The following is a 27,416-nucleotide window of genomic DNA, read 5'->3' as shown; positions in this document are numbered from 1 at the left end:
ATTTATTTTTAAATAAGGATATTTTCATATTTTCACGTAATTTTAAGGTATATCCTAAAATTTATATATTAATGTCGGTTACATATTTTTTCGAACATAAAAAAAATAATGCAAATCAACGTAAGATAAAATTCATTATTCAGTATTCACTACTTTATAGTTTTACAAACTAAACACAACTCTTCTGTGCATGCATCCCATGATGTAAAACCTTAAACCGTCGCGGGCCGTCCGAGTGAAAAATGAATTTTATGATATGACCAAAATTCACCCAAACTCGATTCTCCTCCGCCTCGTGTGACTTAACACAAACGTGTCGAAATCTGATTTGTGACATTTATTCCCTGAAGGCCCCCACACGGTTTAGCAGGTGAATCCCAATCGCTTCTGCCGACGCAACAGCACGTCACCAGCCACAGTTCCACAAATTCCTCTGCACTCAATCTCATTTAACGTATCCTACGCGTCAGTACCTCTTTGGTTGCAGCAACTCAAAGTGAACAAAAAACCCCCCATCAATTCTTCCCACCAATCACATCCTGCCACTGTCACCGCAACCGCACTCCTGCCCTCCAGGGCTTCACTCCCGATGGCAATCCCGTAATTAGCCCAAACTCGAAGGTTAATTAATTGGTTGAATCTTAGTTCGCCCCACCTCACCTCCTTGTCAACGGACGCCAAACAGAATTCAAATGCAGTGGAATTTTGAGAGGGAAGAGAGAATTAATTCATCGTTCAATAATTTGTGTCGATGTAGAGTTCTGTAGTGTGGTGTTATATAAGCTTTAGTGGTAACTAGTCCCTGCTTCCCTCCAATCATTTTATCTCTGCGAGATATTTTTCTTTTCTCCTTTTTCTCTTTCATTTTCCTTTTCTTTTTTTTTTTAAAAAATTTTCTTTTCTGTCTAGTTTCTCGGCGAGAGTAGAGGAAGTAGAAGAGTATAAGAAAGAAATATCTCTGCTTCTACGAAACTCTCTCTCTCTCTCTCTCTCTCTCTCTCTCTCTCCCTAACTCTTCGGTTTATTAATATATAAAATATATATATATATACACATAATCCTGATCAAGACAAAAACTTTGTTTGAATTCTCTGAACACATCATCATCATCATCATCATCATCATCGTCATCGTCTTTAATGGACTCTCTTTAATTCATTTATTTTCTCTCTCTCCAAACAGGTACTGTCTTTTCTCTCTCTTTCTTTCTTTCTTTCTTCCTTTTACGCTTCTTCGTAATTTTCGTATGTGATCAGTTGTTTTGTTTATTAGGAATTCAAGTAACTGTTACTGAAATAGTGAAATTTTGAGTTTAGAGTTTGTGTTTGTGCTTGACTTGATGGCTAAATGAGGCCTCTTTTTTTTTTTTTGAAGAACGAGTTGATGTTTTTTGTTTTTGGGGTCTAATTATTGATATGATTATTATCCACTTTTGAGTTTTTTACCTTTTTATTTTTTTTTTGTCCTTCATGTGTGTGTTGACTTTGTGCGGACTGTTGCTAATTCTGTTTGATTTTTTGATGTGTCGCGGAGTTTTGGATGTATTATTAGGTTGTTGAAGTTTGTGATTTCGTACCTGATCTTGAGAATTTGCTTTGCTCAATTGTGTATAGAGAAATGAGTATTTAATAGGCTCAAGTGAATGTTGTTTCATAATTGCTAATTACTTTTGATTGTAATGTTCATGGAGCTGAATTTTCTCACTTAACAAATTGTAATTGTGTTTGTACTTAGTTGATTACTAATGAATTTCACAAGAGCTTTTACTAATGAAAAACAGTAGAAATGTGGGCAACTGATTAACGAAATAGTTTTCCAGCGCGATAGTAAGGGAAGAAATCATGGAAGCCCAATTGTAATTGTCCTGTGCTTGAGGTATTTGGTTGACTCTTTTGTGGTAGATAATTGAGCTCTTGGACCATGTTTGCAGTCACTTTGATCATTTCTGAAGAATTTAGTGAATGCACTTAAATTAAGTAAATTCCTATAGATTAATTAAATAGTTATACCGTCTTTCTTTTCTTTGCTTAATGTACTGTTTTCGATTTAATCTTCAATTCTTATAGATTTATATCTGTGCATCTCTTTATGAATGGCTATTTGATGATGTTAAGGCAGCTCCATAACAATAAACAAATTGAAAATTTGTTAATAGCTTAGCTCCCAGGTACTTTTGCTGCTGTGAGCAATTTATGGAACAACAATCAGGGGATTCTGTTTCGGGCCATTCTAAAGGTGCTTTCTGTATCTCTCTCTGTCAATCTGATGAAAGCCAAGACAAACATTTATTCTTATGTTTCTAGTGTAGTTGCTGATGTCATATTCTGAGTGGTCTTTGGATCAATATTTTTGTAGGCTCATCTAATATTCCATCATTGACCATCCCTAAGAAAGTGGGAAGTGGTGCGTGGGGAATCTCATTTGGAACAGAAGCAAATAATGCATCGAATGATGCAAGCTTGTTTTCTAGTTCACTGCCTGTCCTTCCTCATGAGAAGTGTATGTGTGAGCTCTTCTTACAAGATATAGTAGATTTCTATTACTTAAAATTAACATCTTAGGCCTTCTTTTGCCAACATGCAGTGAACTTTGCTGATTCAGAACACCATGATCAATCTGTTGATGATAGCTCACCAACTTTAAACAAAATTGACCTGGAAAATGAGAGCAATGGTCCACTTGCTGGTGTTGAAACAATTGGAAGCTTGCTTCCTGATGATGAAAATGATCTTCTTGCTGGCTTAGTAGATGATTTTGACCTAAGGGGGTTGCCTAGCCAACTGGAGGATTTGGAAGATGATCTATTTGACAGTGGTGGAGGAATGGAGTTGGAATTTGAGCCCCATGAGAGCCTTAGTATTGGAGTGTCAAAACTGAACATATCTGACGGGATTGCTGGCACTGGCATTGCTCACTATCCTATCTCAAATGGTGTGGGAACAGTTGCTGGGGAACATCCATACGGGGAGCATCCTTCAAGAACACTGTTTGTGCGAAATATCAATAGTAATGTTGAGGACTTGGAATTGAGATCACTCTTTGAGGTATGTCATATTGTTTTTATTTCCTTTTACAAAACCTTTATGTCCACTTTGGCATTAGTATCTGTGTGATTAATGTCTTTGCTGATCATGTTACTTCTGAAATTTGGTTATTTTTCAAATAATAGATGTGTACCTGACATGTATTTGACTTGCTATGGACATTTTAACATCTTTCCTGGAAGAAAGAATGTATCAAAGGCTTAATGAAAAGGTTATCTCATGTTTTTCTCCATATACCAGATAAAATAATATTATCAAGTTATGAAAAGGAAATGAATAAGAGATCACATATTATTTAATGTTATTGAAAAAGAGATGTTCATTTTCTGTGTTTTTCTTGTTATGATTGAATGACTCTTGTTTCCTGTATGTGAGTGAATTTTGGGTATTATGTGTATTCTGTTGAATTTACATCCTGTTTCCATGTGCATTGAAGTCTTTTAATGATTTGCTTTTAAGTGCTGAACCCTTTTGTTTTGTTTTGTTTTTTGTTTTTTTTGTTTTTTCTGTAATTGCTGTTTTTGGGTCTGGTTGAAGAACTGTATTATTGTGATTCTCTGGTGTTATTTCTAATTTGTTCTGCCATTTATCATGGTGAAAATGACTTTGAACTCAATTTGATAGTTTCTACAATCATTGATTGTCATTGATTGAATGCTTATTTTCTTGGTAGCAATATGGGGATATCAGAACTTTATACACTGCATGCAAGCATAGGGGTTTTGTGATGATATCTTACTATGATATCCGAGCAGCTCGGACTGCAATGCGTGCATTACAAAATAAGCCCTTACGACGAAGGAAGCTGGATATTCATTTTTCCATTCCCAAGGTTTGGTTCTGGATAGCTTGTCATATGATTTTATGTGGACGTTAATTCCATCCTGTACTTATTCATGAATTATTTTTCTGGCTAAATTCCAGGATAATCCATCAGAAAAGGATGTAAATCAAGGGACCCTTGTGGTGTTCAATTTGGATGCTTCTGTTTCAAATGATGACCTTCGTCAAATTTTTGGGGCTTACGGGGAGGTCAAAGAGGTGCTTGTTTGCCAATATATATTTATCTTTGACTCATCCTTATAATTGTACCCTGAACGCTATGCTAATTGTTGACCTAATATGTAAGTTTCTGTGTACAAATGCAGATCAGGGAAACACCTCATAAGCGACATCACAAATTCATAGAGTTTTATGATGTGAGAGCTGCTGAGGCGGCTCTCAGAGCATTAAATAGGAGTGATATAAATGGGAAACGCATAAAGCTTGAACCTAGTCGCCCTGGTGGAGCACGTCGAAAGTAAGTATCAATTTGCTGATTAAGTATGGTTTGTAAAATCAACATGCATTAATCTATCCCCTATACCGTGCAGTGTGGGTTTAGTGGTTTAAACATTTTGTGGATCATGCAATCCAAGTTGGTTATTGATTGACAAAGGGTGTTGCATGTTGATTTCTGAGTGGATATCTTGGTTCCACATTTTCTCAAAAGATTTCCAAAATTTCCTTTTGGTAATCAAAGCATAGCAGTAGCTTCAACAATAGTGTTTGTGGCTTTGTTTATTCTTCTTAAATTACTTGTTTCCTCATTAGTTGTTGATGATAACTGCAAGATTATCGAACATTCATATATTATCGGACCTGCCCTCTGACACCAGTTGCAGCTTCCATCTTCATCTGCCAGAGTTAAATTTCCAGTTAAATCATCAGTAGTCGAGAATATAAGATACCTGTACCTTTCTAACTTGTGAGTGCAATTTCTTATGAAATTCCTAGTTAAATGAATGCCATTATTTAAGTGAGATACAACTGAATTGTAGATCACTTGAGCGGAACAGGGAAGCCTTTCAGTTTTTAAAATAGAAATAAAAAGATGCAGTTTTTGTTATGTTTATGTAACACTTTTGGACCTGCTGTTCGTTGGTGATTTTTTTTTTCAATAATATTCTTCTGGCAACTGTAAATCTGCTAACAGTTTTTTTTTTTTTTTTTTACTTTTTCAAGTAAATCTATCCATAAATGATAGCTATTCTTTGTAAAATAACCGGATCTGATCTTCTACGGTCTCTGAATGTTATGTACATATTTTATGATTTATAATTTCTTTTGTTGATATTCCTTCTTGAATCATGTTTTGTTGAATTTCTTAACTTATATTATATGTCGTGAATCATCTGTAAAATAGAAAATTAATAATGTCGAGGTACTTGTTTATGGTCAGCCTGATGCAACAATTAAATCAAGAGCTGGAACAAGATGAAGCCCGAGGTTTTCGGCATCAAGTAGGCTCACCAGTGACCAACTCTCCTCCAGGTAAATAGTTTTTTTCTTTTTTTTGGTGGTAGTCTGAGAAGTTAATAATGTGTACTAAAGTTTATCAACTCCTTTTGGAAATGTTTTTTTCTTTCTATTATTAGCTAAATAGTGGCACATCAATGACAGGTACCTGGGCACAGTTTGGTAGCCCAGTTGAACGCAATCCTTTGCATGCTTTTAGTAAGTCTCCGGGTTTGGGAACACTCAGTCCTATAAATAGTAATCCTTTGCATGCTTTTAGTAAGTCCACGGGTTTGGCAACACCCACTCCCGTAAACAGTAATCACTTGCCCGGGTTGGCTTCGATTCTACCACCTCATCTATCTAACACTGGAAAGATTGCTCCAATTGGTAAGGACCAAGGAAGGGCTAATCAAACAAACCACGTGTTTTCTAACTCTGCATCACTGCAAGGAGCAGCCTATCAGCATTCTCAATCCTTTCCTGAACAGAAATTAAGTGCAAGTCCTGGCCCTAAATCTCCTTTTGGTGAATCAAATTCAAATTCTTCTGGTGTTGGAACTTTATCAGGTCCTCAGTTTTTATGGGGAAGCCCCCCTCCTTATTCTGAGCGTTCCAGCTCTTCTGCCTGGCCAACATCCTCTGTGGGGCACCCATTTTCGTCTAGTGGACAAGGACAGGGCTTTCCCTATGGTAGTCGGCATGGATCTTTTGTTGGTTCACATCATCAACATCATGTTGGATCAGCTCCCTCTGGTGTTTCCCTTGACAGGAATTTCGGCTTTTTCCCTGAGTCACCAGAAACATCCTTTACGAACCCAGTTCCGCTAGGGGGTATGGGTCTAAGTCGTAACAATGCGGGTTATATGATGAATGTTGGTGGTCGTGTTGGTGTTGGCCTTCCGTTAAATGTGACTGATAATGGTTCACCTAGTCTCAGAATGATGTCATTCCCAAGGCATGGTCCCCTCTTCTTTGGAAATGGTTCTTACTCGGGACTAGGAATAACTAGCAATGAGGCGTTTACTGAACGTGGTCGCACCAGGCGAGTTGAGAATAGTGGGAGCCAGGTTGATAGCAAAAAGCAGTATCAGCTTGATTTGGACAAAATCATTAGTGGGGAGGATACTAGGACTACTTTAATGATCAAAAACATCCCTAATAAGTAAGAAAATTTATGAATACTCTTATAAAAATGTTGCAGTGCTTGTTGGTTTCAAATGAAGATGGTTAGCTTATTGATAATATCTACTTTTATTGTCTTCCTTTAAGGTATACTTCAAAAATGCTGCTGGCTGCCATTGATGAGAATCACAGGGGTACTTACGATTTTCTGTACCTGCCAATTGACTTTAAGGTACCTCAACTTTGGGAAATTCTATAATCTTGTTATTATATAACATTTTTTGATTGATTTGCTGCTGATAAGCTATTTGTATGCAGAATAAGTGCAATGTGGGGTATGCCTTTATCAACATGGTGTCTCCTTCGCACATTATTTCCTTTTACGAGGTACGAGTTCGACCCCTTCCTCACTGTTTCCAAAGTTGATGCACGTACTTTTAATTCACTTTTTCTTTTATATTATTCGTGCGTTGAAAGCTGGAGAAGTTGGTTCTCTATTCATAAATGGTAAAATTGTTAAGGCCATCCAATAGAAGATTACCTGTGTTAGATATCAGATTGTCAGGCAACTGATTTGTACTATATATTGCTGATGTGAAGAACCTTGGGTATCCATTTACTCAAATAAGAACTTATATGATGGAAATCTTTGCAGGCATTTAATGGGAAGAAATGGGAGAAATTCAATAGTGAGAAAGTTGCATCCTTGGCATATGCCCGAATCCAGGGCCAGGCTGCCCTTGTAACACACTTTCAAAATTCTAGCCTGATGAATGAAGATAAACGATGCCGGCCAATAGTCTTCCACTCTGAGGGCCAAGAAACCAGTGATCAGGTACCTTATTTAGTTCTCTTTCTTTTCTGCAACTACAGAATGTAGTGCCTAGTGAGTTGAAATTTTCCCCTGGTATTTGTCTTTGTATTGTTCTCTAATCAAGTACTCTTACCATTCAATAGGATTTTCGGTCATTGGTCTGAATTAATATCATTCTTGTAAAGAAAATTCGTCAAACAAATTATGCTATTGTTTAGGTGATTCTTGATTTACCTATTTGTCCACTTGTTGACATTGTTTTATTGCACAACTGAATTTTCAAATATAAAATGTATTTGGATTTGCCACCTGAACATATCAACTTTTAATGGTCTATACTTATTTTTAGCTGGCAAATTTTAGTAAGATGAAGAATAGAAATGATAATACTATGCAGTTTGAACTTATCTATCTTTAATTTTGAAGTGGTCCGACAAAAGGGGCATAAGGATAAAAGTGGAAATTGTAAGGGATGAGAGGTTCATCCCATGTATGTGGTTAAATGGGTGGAGATAGATCAGAATGCAGTGATCCCAAATATAAGGAGAAAAAGGAAAGTGGATGGAGAGAGAGTCCCAATTATGGTTTTTTTTTTTTTGTTGGGGGGGGGGGGTAAGTGGAAATGTGACACCCCAAGGTACCCCTAGGGGAGAGATTAGATTGATATAATACAAGCAGAACATGCATATGAGCTGATCAGAGTCCAAATAAAGTTTACCACATGTGTGATTCCCTTGAAGATATTGTATGGACTCAGTTTAGTCTTTGCTAACTGTTTTTATGCTTTTGTGGATCTTCCAGGAAGCTTTACTTTCCAGCAATTTGAACATATTTATACGTCAGCCAGATGGGTCATATTCTGGGGACTCCTTGGAAAGCTTAAATGGCTACCCGGATGAGAAGCCAGAGAAGATTTAACAGTAAATTGGAAATTTTACTCTTGGCCTTAAGATATGGTGGCTTGGAGTGCTGACTGTTGTATAGGTATTTAAGTGTACAAAGTTGGAAGAGAAACCAAGGTACAAGTGTATATTATGCATGCATCGTGGTCGGTGTCCTCTTTTCAGTTATGGACACTCCACATATATTCACTAGGGAGCTTCTGAGTGAAGTGGCAGAGAGCATTTTGTTAACATTTAGAGCAGCAAATTGTTATTGAACGGGATGAGAAGAATAAGTTTGGAGCAGCATATTGCTGAGAAGTGAAAAAGTCTTTGCAGCCATATGCGCATTCCACGATGATCTCTCTTATATTATAATCTTTCAAAGTTCTTTTGTTGGGTCAAATTTGCATGTTTATGTCCGTAAATATTGTGGGAGGTCTATTACTTAATTGTATAGCGAGAATAATCAGACACTGGATCGGTTCATCATAATGAGATTAATGGTTGTACAGATGTTCTATTTACTCTAAAACGTTACTGTATTGAATGTCCGTAAATATATTATATTTCTCATGCGAACCAACAATGGTGATTGAATTTGTTTTCTATTCGTTTGCTTAAAAATTCTGAAACTGGTGCGGCAGTTTTGATATTCACTTATTTGGTGTGAAACATGCAAGTCATTCTGCCAGCGACGAAGTCAAGTGCCATAACTGAAGACTGATAAACAAAAAGGTTCATTGGAAAGGCAATGATATATATATATATATTTTTACTTTACTTTAATTTTTATTTATTTGTTTATTTTTTCCCCCCACAAAAGTTGGGATTTCACACAAGTCTTGTGATACATATCATATCAATAATAAACCTAGCATATAAGAAAATTGCAGTGCTTATGAAGTTACATTGCCAACAAAATCCATCAGATTTGTAGAGCATCAGCAATCGATCCTGCCAGGCTCAAAACTTCAAAAGGAGCCTTATTTGCTATGGCCTTGACAGTGAGCGGGCACGAATCCGTGATCCAAAAGTTGGCAAAAGCATTCTCCATGTTTTCTGAAAATTATATGCAATAAGAACACTGAAGTTGAAGAGATAATATGGTTGAGAGAATACAGGTAATTACCGCCGTTCTTGAGAGTGAATCGCTCCCAAGAGCCTTTTGGAAACACACCATGCGTGACATAAGCGCTCACCTTCGCTGCACCATGAGCTGCTAGAACTTTCTGAAACCATAACGAGAAGAAAACTACATTAGCCACCCATATTATGAAGAGACTTCTTGAATTTCGATGCACGTGCTGTGTGCTCCTCATTTTTAAATCTGAAGAAATGCAGCAAAGGTCCCATATTATGACATAACTAATGAGGGAACTATTTGAGCTTTCAAATTTATACCAAATAAAATTACATTAACAACCCATATTATGACAAGACTTCTTGAATTTCGATGCATGTGCTATGTGCTCCTCATTTTTAAGTCCGAAGAAACACAGCAAAGGTCCTATATCGTGAATTTATCCAGATGCCATTTTCAAACAAAACAAGACATAGCGAAGAAATTGAGTAATTGCCAGAAATGTCAATTTATACTTGAGTAGTGGTCAGTTAAGGATCCATGTTTGCAGTTTGTAGATAATTTAAATTGAGCGAACAACAGAACATCAAAATTTATTTTCTTCTTTTTAGTCTCTCCACTTTCACCACGCAAAAAGAAGATTAAAAATTCTTTTCTTTGGTTGTCCTTTCTTTCTATTTCAGAAAGTGAACTGCAGTAACACCCAATAATCATTAGAAAAATGAAAGGCATGCAAGAAAATACAAAGCCAGGATAAAGATAAAGTATAAACTACCCCACCAGCAGTTGATACTGAAAGCCCTGGAAGCTTAAAGAGAAAAATGGAAGGCATATCCCTACCAGATTTGAACAGTGTAACCACTACTATTTTGCTAAATTTCAGAAAGCTTGATCTAACTGATCTGCAATTTGGTTCCATAGACTTGTCCAACTTAAGTTCAACTTGCACCACAAAATAATTATCCAAGAAAGGCCCATATTGGCAAATTCTAAGGTACAGGAGATATTAATGTACAAAAAATTCATAATCAATGATTTTTGTTTACAGATTGGTGTGAAGTCAATATATCTGATGAACAAAAAAAGTTTGTAATAAATTTGGAAAAATGTAGACAAAAAGTTATAAATGTGAAAGGACTTTTGCCCAAAAGGCCAAGAACTTAGATGAATAATATATGCTTATTGAAGATGTTTGAGTACTGACTCCACAAAAATCTTTCTTTTTTTTTTTTGGGTTGGAATAATTATTTATTCAAAGAATCAAGTTTTTAAAAATCAGAAGGTCAGAACCCATTCAAACTCTGAAACACAAATTTTTAAAAGAACAGCAGGTGGAAGGTAAGATAATACCTGGCACTCAATGAGAGTGCCTCCGGATTGCACCAAATCATCAACAATGACCACATGACAACCAGCAGGATTTCCCTCCTTGATCCTAACTATCCTCTTATCACCTTCACGAACCTTGGCACACACCACCTGCCACTCAACAGGATCAGCTTATCCAGATTATACAATAACTAGAGTAGAAGTTTTATTAACTTATAACCTTGGAAGAGGGAAATCATTTATTTAAATTCATTGAAGAATTAAAACCAACCGTAGGGAAATGATCCAGCATCTTGTGGAACCGCTTCCAGGCTCCATCATCCGGAAATGCAATAACTATCTGAAAGTAAATTGGAGAGATTATGTGCTAGCAAATATAGTAGTGACAGTGCAGTGCAAAAGCCTTCAATGAAGTCTCTAATAAAACAACAATATCAATATGCAGACAATGATAATGCCTCAATAATAAGAAGAATGATCAGAAACATTACTCATAGAATAACAATACAGTGTACAAGGACAGGCGACTATGTTTTCTGTGTACTCACATTATTGGCATCAGGGAGCTGGTGCAGACGTTGCTTTAACAGAGGAATCCCCGTCTCAAACAGAGGCAAGACATGGTCACTGAAATAAAATCTTTCCTACACAAGGAGAACTGGCAAATAAAAATAAGGCCTTCTAAAAACAAACATGCAGCTGGTACTTAAGAAAACATGTCATGGATAAACAGAGCCATCTTTCAAAGGTAAAAGTTGTCAAGAAGGAAAACAAGTAAAGAAAAATGATCATTCACAAATCTACACAATTTATTCATGAATAAGAGGATTCAAGCCATGTGCAATCAATGTAAAGTGCCTTCAGACTGTCTACTCCCCGTCAAAAACACTTTGGATGGCCAATGAGTACAAGGAAACATTGAGCTGAAGAATCTACAACTAGATACTCTGCAACATCATATTGGTGTATAATACCCTAAATGTTTAAGTTAGCAGAAACTTCGGCAAAGAAAAACAACCGATCCAAACATAGAAAGGACATATCATAGCAAAAATCAAAACATAGTTTAATAGTTCTGATTGCATGTAGTTTAACCTGCAAAGCATGTATGTCATAGATGACTAAACTAGTCGGGCCACCTCTTGAAGTGGGAATATTTGACAATATCCTTGCCATGGTAAATGCAGTTGCTACATCCCCTTCTTCTTCCATTCGCTCAAAGGAGCCAGTTGGAAAGAAAGGCAATACCAGCGTGAAGGAAGCAACAAACAGCCTCGGGAGTGCATATATGACGGAAATCTGTTCAAAGATAACTCCCGGGGAGCTGAAAGATGCAAGAAAGGCCACATGCTGACCTCGAATATCATGTGCACTATTTATATAAAGATTTGGCCACCCGTCAGCAAAGTTCCTGATACATCCATAGCACAGAAAATTACCATTCTAACTCAAACACAAAAACATTCACGTTGGTCAACACCACAGCTATACAATGCACTTACAGCGCATGCTATGAAATCATTAAAAAAAAAAAAAATTCTTGAAAATTTAGGGATTTTTCAAACATGGTTTAGTCTCCATATTTCCTAAGAGAGCTGCAAAGCCCCTATCGAAAGACAAAACTGACAATTGATTTTTCTATGCTATGCGGTGGATATGTTATGAGCTGAAATCACAAATACAATAATTGTGTTGGGTGAGTTTTATGAGAAATAAACCATCGATCATAACACTACAAAATTCCTCTGTATCAAAACTTAAACACAACTTCAACTAGGATGAATTAACAATTCCTTTTTTTCTTTATTAAATAATAAAAAAAAATCTCACAAGTGAAGCAGCAATCGCCAAGAGAAAAGAGAAAATTAAAAAAACCCCATATCAAATTCATGGCAGAGAAGCTAAACAAAGCAAGAGAAACACAAAGAAAATTGAAAAAAAAAAACACACACAAGTTGATAGAAACAGAGAAAAGAGAGAATTCAGAATTAAAAACCTCCAGTTAATGGACTGGAGAGTAATGAGGTCGGATTGAGCTGCGACTTTACGCGCAAGCTCTTCGCACTCCACACAATAGAACAAATGAACTTGCTTCTTCTGTGACTTCTTTGCCTTTATTTCTCTTTTGTCCTCCATTCTTTTTTGTGCAGTGGCGAGAATGAATGAATTGAGTGAGGGTTTCAGAGAGAACGCCTCCGCATTTTATACTTTTTTTTTTTTTTTTAATAACTCAGTTGTGCGTAAGCGCGACGCCCGGGTTAGAAACTTGAACTCGTTTGACTGACATTTGACTTCAAAGTTTGAACATTCGTAGGTTTTTCAAATTCAACCTTCAAGAGTCCATAATTTCTTTTCTTCTTCCAAACTCCACTCCAAAGTTTATTCATATAATTTTTTTTTTCCGTACCAAAGTTCATGAAATAATCCCATTCAAATGCAACCCATTAGTTAGTGTAGTCTCACGATTGACGTTGAGAGTATTAAACTCTTTTTTTTTTTTTTTTTAATTTTTTCATACGCAATCGAAGTAAGTTATGGCAGATGTTGGATTGGATTTCTAATGCATTCTATAACTATGTTTTTAAATTATTTTTTATTTATTGTAATAATGTAATTTTTTCTTTTTGGGGAAAAAGAGACCCCTTTTAAATCAATTTAAATTTAAATATGTTTACATATGCCTTCCTGAAAAGCTAAAATTAGAAAAACACTTTAGAGGAGGGGTTTATTCTAATTAATTTTTTTAAATTAATTTACATCAACTCATAAATAATTTTTTTTATATAATTTTATTGTTTTGCGTCGAATAATTAAAGAATTATAAAAAATTACTTAAAAAATAATGTAACTTAATAACTTAATCGCCGCGGCTAAAACTTATACGTATGGTGAAGGCGGCCATGATGTGAACTATTTAGAAATGGAGCATCCTATAAGAGTCCCAAGCATATTTTTCAGAATGTTAGGCTCATGATAAAAATTCGATGTTGATTTTTTTTTCTATTCTTTTCATCCATATTCCATCTCATGCATGTTCTCAATTTTTCTCGGAAAGGTGGCGTAATATACTTTTTCCCAAGCGCCATTTTAGAACAATTATTTTCCAATTTATTGATGCCAAATCTCAACAAAGATTCTACAAGAGATGCCGCCATTAATTAAAGATTGAGCTGTGCATGCCATCCAATGAAATAGTGGAATATGCCAATTGTGAGCAATTACAATCTTAGCTTTACCTTTCCCCACTCGGCCACCTAATGAAGAAAACATAACACCGATAAAATGGGGGTGGGGAAAACATTTAAATATTTAAATATTTAATTGTTGTAGAGTGGAACTATTGGCATCCTTCTAATTTCTTGAAAAAAAATCATAATTGAAAATTTGGGCTTGTTAACTGACATGAGAAATCAATAGAAAGAGAGATAAAATTTATTATTTTTTCTTTCTTTTTGTTAAGATTTCAAATTTCATAACAGACAAATTAAAGCAAGAGAGAGAAAGAGAGTTTTTTTTTTCTTTTTTTTTTTTTTTGGAGAAGAAGAAGAATAGAGTTGATTTTTTAGTTAAATTGGGTTTCAAAATTATTTTGCATTCGTTCATTTAATTTTGGGGGTGTGGTAGAAATTAGAAAAAGGAGTTTTTTTTTTTTTTTAAAAAAAAAAAGGGAAATTGGAGGTGTGATGATTGATAGATCCACTGCTCAGTAAGTAAATGACAAATTTTCAGAATAGTATGAGATAGGTTTGGTTAGCCTATTCTATGTACATGGTATTTGAAAAGCAAATTAATTATGCTGGTCTCACGGTCTCACCGCCAACTTGTACAGTGCTATTCAACTAATCCATGGACGGTATTCAATCAACTTCAATGTTTTTTTTTTTTTTAAATAGATGTACTCTTCTCCAGTCTATAGAGAAAAGAAAAATTTGTTTGTAAATTAAATGATTATCGTTACTAAATTTACACCCACAAAAAAATTTAAATTATCAAACACACCTACAACTTGTAGTAGATTTATATTTTTATTTTTTAATAAAATCTATCTATTGCGGGTTTTATCAATTACCATACCCACTAGTATTCCGCAGACTGAATTTTTTTTTGGATTTTATCATTTAAAATCACAAATATTAAAAAATACTTTTAATAATACATAAAAATTAAATTATATAATTCAAAATATAAACTTATAACAATAGCTAAAAAAATAGACATACGATACTCAATTCTAAATTTGATCAATATAATAAGAAATTAAAATTTCAACATTAAAATAAATACACAAAATATATTAATCTAAAACAAATTATTTATGTTGTAGACAAATCATCATCACTAATTATTGATCAATGTCTTACTCTATCTTTTAATCAATATACAAGTATTATCAACAATATTAACAAGTAAATTTTGTACAACTAATGTTAACAATTTATTAAAGAAATTAAAACACAACTTTACCAAGTAATCATTAGGTTCAAGTCATTGAAATAAAACAAACAAAATCAATCAATTAAAATAAAATATTAGTAATATTAAACTTGAAAATTATAAATTTCCGGTCATTAAAAGCTTTTGTGTGTCTGTGTGTGTGTCTCAATAGCGGTGAGAAAGGTTAAGTTTAGGAATTAAGAACTTTAACCTATATATATCTATGATTAATTTTTTAATGTAATTTTTGTTATTAAAATTGAAAATACAAATAATTAAAATAAAGAATACGGGTTGGCGGATACTTGTGCGGGTGTCCGATAAATTTTTTTATCTCAATACCAAACTCACCCGTAATTTATAGTGAATTTCAGTTTGAGATACCAAACATGCCCGTAACTTGCAAGATTACCCATAATGAGTGGGTTTGTGAGTTGGCAAGTAACTATTGTACCCCCCATACTTCAATACCATCATATTTTATTATGTTAATTCTTTATCCACTGGATTGTATCTAGACAGTATGGTACAACCTTTAGGATACTGTAGTCAAACCCTTAAATGTCAGTAAATGTAATATGAATCGTGATATATACCGAGCACAAACTTTTTTTTTTTGGATTGATTAATCTATTGACATTACAAAAAAAAAAAAAAATTACTAATAACTGAACACATAAATAAATTCATAAAATAACCCAAAGGTCTATTGAGACTAGCTTGAAATTATGCCCTTATTAATATTTGAGAGAAATATATATTTTCACTCACACAAACCTTGTTGAGAGCAAAAATCTACCACTAAGTCAAAGCTTTATTACATGAAATTTTGTTTTAGTAAAAGGATCAACAAAATTGAAAAAAGATATAGTGCAGTTCAGAGATGTGCCTAATTTTTGCTTGAACATTTATTATTGCAAATATATGGTATACCCCTAATAAGATTTAGAAAAATCAAAACCCTAAAGAGAATGAATCCACACCGGCTAAGAGTCGTGCAACTTTAATTGTTTTCCCCCACCTCCATTTATAAGTGTTATGTTTTGTTCAACAGGTGGGCGAGGCAGAAAGTTAAAGCTTTGCAAAATTATTTGTAATGCCACGACACTGGACAAAATACCATGGGAAACTAAATGCATGCCTAGCTTGCGCATACATTGCATGATTCAACTAACGATTTTCTGGCATTAGATGACATATTTCACATATCATTACTTTAGAATAGTAACATTACTGCATGATCATGCACTGTAAACTATAAATCATATAAATATTTGAATCCTCTAATGTTTCACGCAGACACTATGCGTGATAATCTAACAGTAATATCAAATGATTGAATGTTCACCAAACCAAACCCTCAGCGAGACTTGCATGATCTCAACTACCAAATCAACAAAACGTAAAATTATATTCAAGAACATGCAATTTCATTGATTAATTTCTTTGGTTCAAAATAATGTATACTATCCTATGTTCCTTTTTAGCAATAATACCACATCACGTCCGTCGAAATTCTTTGCTTTTATAGCAACTAAAAGCATCTCTCGATCGTCCTTAGACAACTACCAACTAATTGGGATCTTAATTAGCGAAATATGAGATTACAATACATTGAAGTCAACACATGGCATGTTCATAGCGAAACAAAGTCAATCACCTAAATAGCAGCCGTAATTTTGCTGATACGATTTTGACCGGTATATAACAATTTTAAAATATTGTTTAAAAGAAAAAAAGTCAAAAATTTTCGGATGGTATGGGCTATCTAACTTGGGACTGGTCCTTTGGATTGAAAAATTGATATCCCAAAAAAGTTGTGTACACATTCCAATGCCTAAAATGAAAATTGTTGAGGAGTGTGAAAAAGAAAAAAAAAATTTCGAAACAATGACCAAAGGATGAAAACTTTTAATGGCGGTCACCAACAATCCCACCTAACTAAAAAACGTTGCTAAGCTAAGAAAAAATAAAACTCTGTAGCGTCATGTGTGGATGTGCTCATGTGCATGTTCATATTGCGCTTCTTGTTTGAATAATATGAAAGAATTAACGAAAACAAGGGGAAGAAAAGAAAAGTTTTTGACAGTGTAATTAATGCCAGCGGTGTGTGGCTAACCAAACGCATTGGTCAACTTGCCACTAGACCGCCTTGTAATCAGAGTCTTATAAATATTTTCTGCTTCTCTTGCACCTTCTTCAGTTCTCCACAAAGCTCCTAAGCAGAATTTATCTTCTTTTCTCTTGTGTTTTGTCTCTTGACATCGTTGCATAAGTAGAAGCAAAAGCAAAAACATTAGCCATGGTGCTTCCTAATGTAGTACTGAGGCTAGTAGCAGACTTGCTCTGGTACAAGATTCTGGCAAATTCGTGCTACAAAGCTGCAAGAAAGATGAGAAGCTATGGTTTCCTTTTAAGGAACCCATATGGCAAATCATCCCAACAGTCACAGTCACATCAAAATCCTCTTTTTCCTAGTGTTACAAAGTGTGATTTAGAAAATAAAGGCTTTGACACTTTGGTTTGTGACATGCATGGAGTTTTGTTAAGGTCCCAATCTTTTTTCCCTTATTTCATGCTTGTTGCCTTTGAAGGTGGCGGCATTTTGCGAGCATTTTGTTTGCTTTTGTCTTGTCTTTTCTTGTGGGTCTTGGACTATGAGTGTAAACTAAGAGTCATGATTTTCATAACCTTTTGTGGGCTTAAAACGAAGGACATGGAGAATGTGAGTAGGGCGGTTTTGCCTAAATTCTACCTTGAGAATCTCAATGCTGAAGTCTATGAAGTTTTAGCCTCAGCTGGGTCTAGATTTGTGTTCACAAGTGTTCCTAGAGTCATGGTCGAGGGATTCTTGAAAGAATATTTGAGAGTTGATGGTGTTGTAGGGACTGAATTGCAAACTTCTGGTCAATATTTTACTGGTTTAGTTTGTGGCTCTGGTTTGCTTGTAAAACACACAGCTCTTATCAATTATTTTGGTGACCAGAAGCCTGAACTTGGCCTCGGAAGTTCAAGTTTCCATGACCAACTCTTCATCTCTCAGTGCAAGGTAATTATTCTTTTTCCTTATATTGGCAATTTATTTTTGAAGCGCATAGAGCAATTTTGAGAAATTTTGTCATATTTATAGAAAAACCATTATTCATTTTCTTTTTACAATTTTGGGTAACCACCATCCTGCCAATTCCGGTTTGGCTTCAATATACCTTAGATCTTCATTTAGAAATTTTCCCATTTGAGTTATGATTAGTAAACAGATTAATTACTTGTGTACAACATAATTGTATTTAAGCTGACTAATCAATATTATTATAGGAAGCTTATGTGGTGAACAAGGAAGAGAGTAAAAGCAGTGCAAATTCTATAATGCCAAGGAACAAATATCCAAAGCCTCTCATATTTCATGATGGAAGGCTAGCTTTCTTGCCCACTCCATTGGCAACTCTTTCAATGTTCATGTGGCTACCAGTTGGAATCATTCTAGCCATTTTCAGACTCTTTGTGGGCATCATGCTTCCATGCAAACTAGCCATCTTATTGGTCGCAATGAGTGGTATAGAGATAAGACTTAAAGGCCAAAGCCCATCATCATCAAGTTATTCAAAAGGGGTCCTCTACGTTTGCTCACATAGAACACTTTTGGACCCTGTTTTCCTCAGCAAATCCTTAGCTAAGCCTTTGACTGCAGTCACATATAGCCTAAGCAAAATGTCTGAGATTATAGCCCCAATCAGAACCGTCAGATTGACAAGAGACAGAAAGAAAGATGGAGACACCATGCGAAAATTGCTAAGTGAAGGTGACTTGGTTGTTTGCCCGGAAGGAACCACATGCAGGGAGCCCTATTTGTTGAGGTTTAGCTCATTGTTTGCTGAGCTAGCTGATGACATAGTCCCTGTGGCAATGAACACACATGTGAGCATGTTCTATGGGACCACCGCCAGTGGACTAAAATGCTTGGATCCCATTTTCTTTTTGATGAACCCTAGACCAAGCTACCATATTCAGATACTTGGGAAATTGCCCAAAGAGCTCACATGTTCAGGAGGGAGATCAAGTCATGAGGTGGCAAATCACATACAAAGGCAGCTGGCTGATGCATTAGGGTTTGAGTGCACTAATCTTACAAGAAGGGACAAGTACTTGATGTTAGCTGGAAATGAAGGGTTTGTCAATGGTGACCAGCGACCAAAAACCTAGCTACTTAACCTACCCATCCCATATCATGAAATTTCGGTCTTTTGAAGCAGCAATAATTCTTTTCCCTATAAGGTCCTTGTAATACGTTAGAGGTCGCCATTAGTTGTGGTTAATTAATTTAAATGTTATATGTTACAATTCTTATTGCAGAATGACATATGTATGATTTCCAGTTATTTTAGGTATAAATTTTATATTCGAGCTAAGGTGGTCTCACTCTAATGGTAAGATGCGATTTTCCCAAGCCTCGAGTCTTGACTTCAACTAAAAAAATCAAATGTTGTATTCAAATCACTATTGTTTACACTTACGTTCAAATGTTTCCATCTACATTTAGCGGATAAGATTGAGACATTAATATATATATATATATCTGAAATTGATTCAAGAAAATAAATAGGTTATGAAGACATTAATATCTTGAGTTTTGCTTCAGTTAGAGAGCGATGGAGTTGGCTTCAGTTAATGATTTCATTCTATCTCCTTTAATTTTTTGGGTACTGATCACTCACGAAGCACAGACCCCCATTATCCAAAACAAAAGAATGAAAGAGAGAAAGAGAGAAAAATTAAAAAAAAGTTTTAAATTACAGTTTTTTGTTTTAAAATTGCCTTGAGATACGTGCAGCATGCATGCTATAAGTATATATCATGCAAGCTGTCATGGACGGTTAGAAATTCCTGCTTGCAACTGAATTTAATGTTGAGATAAATGCAAATTGAGGGGTCTCTTGCGATGAAAACCAATTCTCTGTGAGTTGTTGAAGAGAGGCAGGCAAGGCAACCCCATGATTTATAAATACCGCTGGTTTTGTAGGCTCCTCCTGTTTTCAATGATTTGATTTTTGCATCTCCTGCGATATATATATTATGTCTCACCTTTTTCTATATGTTTTTTGCCTCCTCTCATTTCCTTTAGTTCATGTATGTATTATAACAGTTTTCTGACTTGAAATTCCGATAAAGTTTAAGAAAATTTTAAAATCATATCCTTTAATATTATTATTATTATTATTATTATAAAATTAAGCTTTAAAATCACACGATTTTAAATTTTTTTGCATTTTAAAATCTTGAATTGAAGATTTTATATATATAAACACAAACTAAATTCGCATCGAAAGAAGGTGTGGGCAATTAAACTCTACTGAGGTTATTGATAATCTTTGGGTCGAAAGTGATTGTTAATCCAAAGGCATAACTATAATTTATCTTATCCAACGGCTTCATGGTGCTTGTCGTTTTCAGAGGACGACCGGACTTATTTGTCTTGTCGGTGAGCATTAATTTTATCCTTGATGAACTTAGAGCATGCATGTTCTTGAATCTTCGTTGAGTACTCGCACTTGAAGTTGATCCAAATCCTTCATGTTTTCAAATGGCAGATTTCTCCTTCGACTTTTGAACTTTCTAAGCTTCAAGCAGTACTAGTCGTAATGCAAAAGACACTTTGGCACGCAGACATAACTCATTGAAACTCATTAGCTCTATAATGCGAGAAAGAATCGTATGAGCGATCCTACCACCTCAGCAGCCTAAGGTGGAAGGACTAATCATTAAAATTTTGTCAAGATAAGTGATTCCCACTAAGAAACTCACCATTTATTTATATTAAATTTTTGTGGTTCTCAATATAAAACCTAGCTACTTCGGGTTCCATATGAAATCTATTGTTCCTTCACCGCCCAACATAAGTTTTTCAACAGATGTGGGGAACTATCTATCATATTTTACAAAATACATATGGACTCAAATACACAGTTTATAGAATTATCTATCATATTTTACAAAATGTATATAAGATTAGTGGGTGATATTATGGTAAAAGAAAAAAAAAATATCAATCACCAAAAGTGTTGACAATATATTTTTAGCATAAATCATGCATGTAATCATCATATCACCAGAGATTCAGAGAACATGGTCTAATCTAAAATACTGTACAAAACTTCTTATCTCTTCCTACTTACCCTTTAAAAAAAAGCAAAAAAAAAAAAAAAAATTGTCACGTGGACAGAGCAAAATGTCCCACATTTTGCCAGCTCAAAATAAAAGAACCTGTCCCCAAAAACTAATGTATGTGTTATGTCTACATGTTTTTATCAAGAGCACCGAATGCAACTTGGAAGCTGAATCTATCATTCAATTTATTTAAAAGTGGAAAAAAAAAATTATGATAACATTTTATAAGAATCACATAAATACTTAGCTTCCATCCCTAACGCATCATCCACCGTCCGATTATCCCATCTCTGCCTCATACCTTGGTTAAGCCGTTGGATGAAACCGTTATGATTCACCTCACAAAATTCCAAGAATCTTGCCGTAACTCCAGCGTCCTTACTGTCCCAACAAATGTGACCAAATTCTGGCAACTCACCACCCACGTAATTTTTGGCATCCCCAAATCCAGCTAACATGCTTATGTACTCAACCAAGCCTTGTATCAGCGACGGGGGAGCCCTAGACTCGCCGTCCCAGAGCCATATCCTAGCCATGCCACGTTGCAACGCCGAGACAATTGCGTGGTTGGCATTAGCAATATTAGTATCGCTCATTACTGATGAACTTAGACTAATCACAAAATCATCATTGCTTTCATTGGTTGTGTCCACGGCGACCAATATTCTCTGTGTCGTGTTCGTGGTGAGCCGGAGAGTGACATGCTGAACTTGCTTCTTGCTGTCCAGGGAAAAATTGGTATTGGGATAAAGAATGTTTTCGGCGAAGGAGCTTGTGTTGAGGAGTATTCTTGTGGCCTTGTCGTTTGATATGTAGAAGAGCTCGAAGCGTCTGCCCGCCGGAGAGTCTTTAGCTTCATTGATGATTGTTATATCGAAGCCTTTTGATGCTTCATGGTTTGCCCATATGGAGATTACTCCTAGGACAATGACTGCAAGTAGCCGGAAGGTAATGGAAGTGTTTGAAGACAAATGGTTGATGCTGTGGTAATCGGCATCGTTTTCATCGGCACAGGCGGTGCCGGCGGCGTCGGCGGAGGAGGAGGAGGTGGTGGCAGTCGGGGCCAAGAGGGGTCGGAAGAGGTGGGGGTCTTCCATACATGACAAAGGTGTGCTGCAAAAATGTGAAAAGTAATTACTAAATTAAGAGAGGAAATATTATTAATGGTCCAGAGAAGCTGGATATGTGATGAAGCTGCCATTTTGATAAAACAGAATTTTATTTTGAGTGGTTGCAAACGGTGAAGGGGGAGGCCTTCAGTGTGGCCAGAGCTTATTGAAATGTGTAAATATGCTACGGACCAACAATTATTTGGATACGTTTCTTTTTAAAAAAAAAAAAGAAAAAAGAAAAAAGAAAAGGATATAAAAAAATAAAATAATAATAATAATAGTAAATAATTCTTTTTGTAGTCGGGTTGTATTTGTCTTGAGTGTTAAATGATGTGGCCTACACGACGTGCAAAGGGTTAACATGTTAAAATCGGGTAACGCGATCTATTCATAGCAAGATTTTCATGATTTTGACAAATTAAGAATAAAAAAAACAGGTACGTACATATTGATACCTGGTTCATTTGAGCTGGATGACTCAGCGATCACCTCAATCGTCAGTGATGAAAGAAATACAAAGTTTGTATTTAAAATACATGGTTATTGTGGACAACTGTGTGTCTGATGGATAAGGTCATCACAGCCATTCATTGGCTTATTGAAATAACATGTGTGTGATGGATAAGGCCATCACAGCCATTCATTGGCTAACTGAAATCTACGTATACATATATGATAATGTACAAGAACAGATCACATGGTGGATCAACGCACTTTCTTATGTGGTCGGACAAACAGCAATGGAGCTGGATCATCCTTTGTCGGCATCCGCTCTTTAGAATATTAACTATCGCTTGGTACTTTTCGTTCTGGAATTCTTGAGATCCAATTGCTCGATCTTATATGCTGATGTATTAATTATTTGTTATACAAACAAATGTGTCACTGCATCCTTGCGATGTTGACTAATTAGAAAATTTTATAATCTTGCTAAAAGGAATTATCACCTTAATTAGTACATACATCTTTTTTTAGTATGTTCAAATAGATACCATATATAAAACGTAGAATGTAACAGTGAGATACTTTTGTACATATCTAACATTCTGTCACCTCACTACTTTATTTTATATAGAGAAAATATTAACTGTCCACCTGTTTTTTTTTCTAATTTTTTTAAAATACACAATTTTTTTTTTTGCTGGAATCTACCTAAAGTTATATTTTATTTAACTTTTTCATCTTTGTTTGGAATTCGTTAAGAAAACTAACAGAAACTTTAAAAAATAATCATTTTACCCCCAAAACGAAAATTATAATTTTACCTTAAAAATGTCAAAAATAATAAGATTTAATGATGAATATCATTATTGGTACGTTAATAAAGTATAAAAAAATCTTAACTACTAGAGATTATAACTCAATGAATAATAAAACTCTACTTATCTTAAATTCAATTGATGGTTTGCGAGATTTGACTATTTTTAATACTATTGTTATAATTTAGCATTCTAATTACAGAAATATTTAAAAAAAAAAACCCTGCATTTGATGGTTGTGGAATTAATCTAATTTTTGGTAATCTTTAGGGTGGAATTATAATTTTCGTTTTGGAGGGTAAAATGGTCATTTTTTAAAGTTTCCGTTAGTTTTCTTAACGGATTCCAAACGGAAGTGGAAAAGTGAAACAAAATGTAATTTTAGGTGGATTCTAACAAAAAAAAATGTGTATTTTTTTTAAAAAAATGGAAAAATGAGTGGACAATGGATATTTTCTGCTTTATATATATATATATGAGATCAATCATTAAATGACCTGTGGCAGATGGGCCGCACACTGGCATGGGCTTCTCATTTGGGCCAGATCCAACCAGGAAACCCGACATTTGAAAATGAAAGAATTGGTTGTCGGTACTTGGTGGTTGGAATCCAGGGCCAAAACAGCCATGCTACTTATTTTTGCCGTCATCACTAACAAAATAGCCGAAAACAAATATAATAATTGATCCATCCCACACTGGGCCTTTTAGATGAACGAGGGAGTGAGTTCAAGTCCCGTTTTACTAGGACTCAAATTCTTTTTAAAATAGAAGTAGTTTTCTCTCTAAACACTAATATGAAATCTAAACCATGACAAAATCACACTCAAAAGTAATGTTAGAGTTTATTTTTCCAATCATTAGAGTAGTTTGCTCTTCAATGTAAGAATAGTAATTTGGGCTACGCTGCAATAAAAATGATATTAATTAATCACAAAAGATTTATGATTGTAATATATCAATAGTATTATGATTGAAATTATAAAAAAAAATAATAATAAACAAATTGATCCATAGACAAATATTAATGCCTCGGAGCTCTACAAACAAGAAAATTAACCATGATTTCTACCAGTACAAAAACTCGCCATTTTGCTTTCATTACCCTTGTGATTTCTCTCTCCATCACTAATGACACTACCCCATGTACATACAACTCTACAACAGCAACCCAAAATTGAACCAAGTTCGTATGTGCTTAGTCAATCAGCATATCCCCAAAAAAAAAAATAAATAAATAAAAAAGAAGAAAGAAAAAGAAACACTAAAGGTAATTGCATGACTTGAAGTTTGATTCATTCAAAAAAGTGAATACAGCTTCCATGTATACTTTTAATTCTAGTGGTAGCTAGAATTTAGACCAGCTGCAGCATTAGGAAACATGGCGCAGGAAAGAAAATTGACATGCTATGAGGCTTGGCTGCTGCAAGTGCAAGCGATGCAGTGGGGCTCGGTGGATTAGGAACAGCACCATATACTGTTGCCCCATTAGAATTTGTTGTGTTTAAGATTGATGAACTTGTGCTGCAACAAATTCCCATTAAAGCTTGTCACAATTTGGTTCTTAATTGCTTGTTGTACAAGAAGTCAATAAATTAAAACAAAAGCAGTGCTGGAGAGTGTCACCTGGTGGATTGATATTGGCATGTACCGCTACCTAAAATCATAGTAAAGATATCCAATTAACAAATAAACAAAGTGATGGTCTAGTGGTGTAAGTGTAACTGTGCAGTATATATGGAACAATAATAAAGATACTCACTGGGGTTAGTGCTGGTACTAACAGCAGCTCCTCCAAAATTGCAGCTACTTGGAATCGGATTCTTCTGATAAAATGAATTGAATGCATAAGAAGCATGGTCTCTAAGGGTGTTGGGATTGTAACAACTTCCACCGGGCTGAATTGCTGAGCAATCAGCACCATACCCACAAGCATAGTCCAAAGCAACTTGTAACGCGGTATGTGATGCACTTTGGCTAGCTACACACCAGCTTGCTCCGGAGGATACAGGGGTCGTCGTGGTGGGCGGAGTCAAACTAGGGGTTGTTGCTGCCGGGGATGTTGTTTCTGGGGTTGAAGTTGGGTTCAAAATTGGTGTTGATGAAGTGGGAGTAGCGGGAGTTATGATTGGTACCGTTGTTATTGGTGTGGTAATGTCTCTTTTGGTAGTGGATATAGAAGAATTTAAGTGTACATTTTTATCTTCAATGCCAAGTTGTGCACTTGTGACACTTGCACCTGAATTTTGAGACAGGCAAAAGTAAGATGCCTAATGTGAATTGGGTTTGTGAGAATTGAATTTCAAACAAGAACTAGAGCAAAATTATTGTTGTGGAAAAAGGAATCAAGATCTTTTCAAATAGTTAGTTCAAAATTCAATATCAACCACACATTCATGTTACCAACTACATTCTTTTTCTTATAGAGCAGCTCTGTGGGCACCTTTGGCTATGGTTGTACTCAATTATGTTGGTAGAAAGGAAGCTAGAAGAAACATCTTCAACAAGAAGACAGTAAAGCAAAAATTTAATAAGAATATGGCTCATGTATAACAGGTCATATGTAATAATTGAGGACAAAAAGAGCAAATAAAGAGAAAAGTTAAAATTGAAACAAGAACCATGCATCATTGAAATTTTGAAAAAACAGTAGCTTCCTAGAGTAATAACACACTAACACCAATTAACTATTTGGCAATATGAAAAGAAATTCCATTCAGATAAAGGACGGTCAATTCAGAAAAGGAGACCAATACCCACATGGGAAAGCAATCAAATTCTATGTCCAACATGTAAAGTAAGCAAACTTTGAATCAAAGAAGGTAAACTATGTTTGAACATGAAATGACCAAATTCACGCCAATTTTTTAGCTTCCCCTGTTCATATTTCAACGAATGAAATTGCAGTTTCATTGAGATTGCTGGCTCGTGAACAAGAAAAAGAAACGAACAGAAAATTAGAAATATACAAATGCTTAAGAAGCAAAGAAGACAAAGAAAGTTACCTGAACAAAGGAAGAGACAAAATAGTAGGAGTGATATTTGAATGAAACTTGCTGCTCTTCCCATTTGTCAAGATCATCAAAGCTTTGTTTTGCAGCTTTTTGCAGCTTCTTCAGTGTTAATATAAATAATTCTCCAATCTCAGTTCTACCTGCTTCTCATGTTCAAAAGAAAGAAAGATAGAAAGAGAGGCCAAGACATCATCAACTAAAGAAATTAAAATATGAATGATATTGTAGAAAGAAGAAGATTTTTCACCCTCTTTGTGAATTATACAAATATATTTTGAAAGATAAGTGCAATCTAGAGCGAAAGGAAGAAACATGGAGTGTGGGAAGGTGCAAGCAACAAGAGAGGAATTAAGGTGCAAAAAGGAGGGAAAAGATTGGAAAAGAAGTTAAAGAGAGAATTGTTTTGGAATTTAGGTTTGGTAATGTGGTGATTGTAATGATGATGATGATGTGTGCCTCTTGCCTTTCTCTTTTTTTTTATATATTTATCATGTACTCCTTTTTCTTGTTCTATAACAGTGAATCAAAATTATATTAAATATAATACCAATATTTGTAACTTCCATTAAATTGACTTCTTGCTGAAATTAATCACCTAGCCAAAGAGAGGGGATTAAAGAGTGAGAATCTGAAGAAAAGAAAAAGAAGCAATTAAGCAAAGATGGTTGGGTGTGCCTAGACTGCACTAAAAAGTAGCAATCAAGTACTAGTCTATTATCTCTTCTGTTTGGGTGTCTTTGTTTTTTAAGCTGATTGGCTTCTTTTTTTTTTTTTGTTTTTTTTTTTTTTTGTGGGCAAGCCTTTGTTGTTGGGTCGTTATGTGAAGGGGAGACTCTTATCACAACTAAATGGTCCCTTTTAGTATTTTATTCTACTTTGTG

General features: G+C 35.1%; 5 protein-coding genes across 8 annotated transcripts; 2 read left to right on the top strand and 3 right to left on the bottom strand.

The window, feature by feature from the left end:
• Positions 1 to 781: 781 nt before the first annotated feature.
• Positions 782 to 8,718, top strand: LOC102626424 (protein MEI2-like 2). Of its 4 annotated transcripts, none has more exons than XM_006484783.4 (13): positions 782 to 1,182; positions 2,168 to 2,235; positions 2,356 to 2,499; positions 2,584 to 3,044; positions 3,718 to 3,876; positions 3,969 to 4,085; positions 4,193 to 4,344; positions 5,266 to 5,357; positions 5,487 to 6,486; positions 6,594 to 6,678; positions 6,765 to 6,833; positions 7,102 to 7,281; positions 8,062 to 8,718. In XM_006484783.4, exons 2-13 carry the CDS (start codon positions 2,193 to 2,195, stop codon positions 8,176 to 8,178), a joined length of 2,619 nt encoding a protein of 872 aa, XP_006484846.1. In that variant the 5' UTR covers positions 782 to 1,182; positions 2,168 to 2,192; the 3' UTR covers positions 8,179 to 8,718. The 4 variants fall into 4 exon arrangements, with proteins under 4 accessions (XP_006484846.1, XP_052296205.1, XP_006484847.1 ...); XM_052440245.1 differs by having other exon boundaries at positions 2,161 to 2,235; XM_006484784.4 differs by having other exon boundaries at positions 2,156 to 2,235.
• Positions 8,719 to 8,880: 162 nt separating this feature from the next.
• On the bottom strand, positions 8,881 to 12,832 carry LOC102627090 (ribose-phosphate pyrophosphokinase 4). Its single transcript, XM_006484786.4, has 7 exons — positions 12,551 to 12,832; positions 11,650 to 11,965; positions 11,103 to 11,198; positions 10,826 to 10,894; positions 10,576 to 10,704; positions 9,274 to 9,373; positions 8,881 to 9,203 (listed from the first exon to the last, which is right to left on the bottom strand). Exons 1-7 carry the CDS (start codon positions 12,688 to 12,690, stop codon positions 9,070 to 9,072), a joined length of 984 nt encoding a protein of 327 aa, XP_006484849.1. The 5' UTR covers positions 12,691 to 12,832; the 3' UTR covers positions 8,881 to 9,069.
• Positions 12,833 to 17,062: 4,230 nt separating this feature from the next.
• Positions 17,063 to 19,364, top strand: LOC102627382 (glycerol-3-phosphate acyltransferase 1). The gene is made up of 2 exons (XM_006484787.4): positions 17,063 to 18,037; positions 18,304 to 19,364. The coding sequence occupies exons 1-2, from the start codon at positions 17,291 to 17,293 to the stop codon at positions 19,186 to 19,188; spliced, it is 1,632 nt and encodes a 543-aa protein (XP_006484850.1). The 5' UTR covers positions 17,063 to 17,290; the 3' UTR covers positions 19,189 to 19,364.
• A 1,463-nt stretch (positions 19,365 to 20,827) lies between these two features.
• LOC102627682 (uncharacterized) lies at positions 20,828 to 22,573 on the bottom strand. Its single transcript, XM_006484788.4, has one exon. The coding sequence runs from the start codon at positions 22,245 to 22,247 to the stop codon at positions 21,360 to 21,362; it is 888 nt and encodes a 295-aa protein (XP_006484851.1). The 5' UTR covers positions 22,248 to 22,573; the 3' UTR covers positions 20,828 to 21,359.
• A 1,936-nt stretch (positions 22,574 to 24,509) lies between these two features.
• Positions 24,510 to 27,264, bottom strand: LOC102627967 (PLASMODESMATA CALLOSE-BINDING PROTEIN 2). The gene is made up of 4 exons (XM_006484789.4): positions 26,527 to 27,264; positions 25,284 to 25,760; positions 25,148 to 25,178; positions 24,510 to 25,045 (listed from the first exon to the last, which is right to left on the bottom strand). The coding sequence occupies exons 1-4, from the start codon at positions 26,588 to 26,590 to the stop codon at positions 24,877 to 24,879; spliced, it is 741 nt and encodes a 246-aa protein (XP_006484852.1). The 5' UTR covers positions 26,591 to 27,264; the 3' UTR covers positions 24,510 to 24,876.
• Between the last annotated feature and the right edge of the window lie 152 nt (positions 27,265 to 27,416).

The sequence above is a fragment of the Citrus sinensis genome, chromosome 4, assembly GCF_022201045.2.
Source record: "Citrus sinensis cultivar Valencia sweet orange chromosome 4, DVS_A1.0, whole genome shotgun sequence".
NCBI classification, from domain to species: domain Eukaryota; kingdom Viridiplantae; phylum Streptophyta; class Magnoliopsida; order Sapindales; family Rutaceae; genus Citrus; species Citrus sinensis.
Note: the sequence above shows the minus strand (reverse complement) of the source record. Positions and strands in the feature narration are given on the sequence as shown.

Bases quoted from the DNA above. Each gene is read 5' to 3' on its own strand.
- LOC102627682 (XM_006484788.4), bottom strand. From the start codon at position 22,247: ATGGAAGACCCCCACCTCTTCCGACCCCTCTTGGCCCCGACTGCCACC.
- LOC102627090 (XM_006484786.4), bottom strand. From the start codon at position 12,690: ATGGAGGACAAAAGAGAAATAAAGGCAAAGAAGTCACAGAAGAAGCAA. The intron at 11,966-12,550 runs GTTTTTAATTCT...TGGATGTATCAG, and splicing joins CTCCAGTCCATTAACTGGAG to GAACTTTGCTGACGGGTGGC. The intron at 10,895-11,102 runs GTGAGTACACAG...ATTTACTTTCAG, and splicing joins AGCTCCCTGATGCCAATAAT to ATAGTTATTGCATTTCCGGA.
- LOC102627382 (XM_006484787.4), top strand. From the start codon at position 17,291: ATGGTGCTTCCTAATGTAGTACTGAGGCTAGTAGCAGACTTGCTCTGG. The intron at 18,038-18,303 runs GTAATTATTCTT...ATATTATTATAG, and splicing joins TCTTCATCTCTCAGTGCAAG to GAAGCTTATGTGGTGAACAA.
- LOC102626424 (XM_006484783.4), top strand. From the start codon at position 2,193: ATGGAACAACAATCAGGGGATTCTGTTTCGGGCCATTCTAAAG. The intron at 5,358-5,486 runs GTAAATAGTTTT...CATCAATGACAG, and splicing joins AGTGACCAACTCTCCTCCAG to GTACCTGGGCACAGTTTGGT. The intron at 6,834-7,101 runs GTACGAGTTCGA...AAATCTTTGCAG, and splicing joins ACATTATTTCCTTTTACGAG to GCATTTAATGGGAAGAAATG.
- LOC102627967 (XM_006484789.4), bottom strand. From the start codon at position 26,590: ATGGGAAGAGCAGCAAGTTTCATTCAAATATCACTCCTACTATTTTGT. The intron at 25,761-26,526 runs GTAACTTTCTTT...CTCAAAATTCAG, and splicing joins TTGTCTCTTCCTTTGTTCAG to GTGCAAGTGTCACAAGTGCA. The intron at 25,179-25,283 runs GTGAGTATCTTT...CTATGATTTTAG, and splicing joins TAGTACCAGCACTAACCCCA to GTAGCGGTACATGCCAATAT.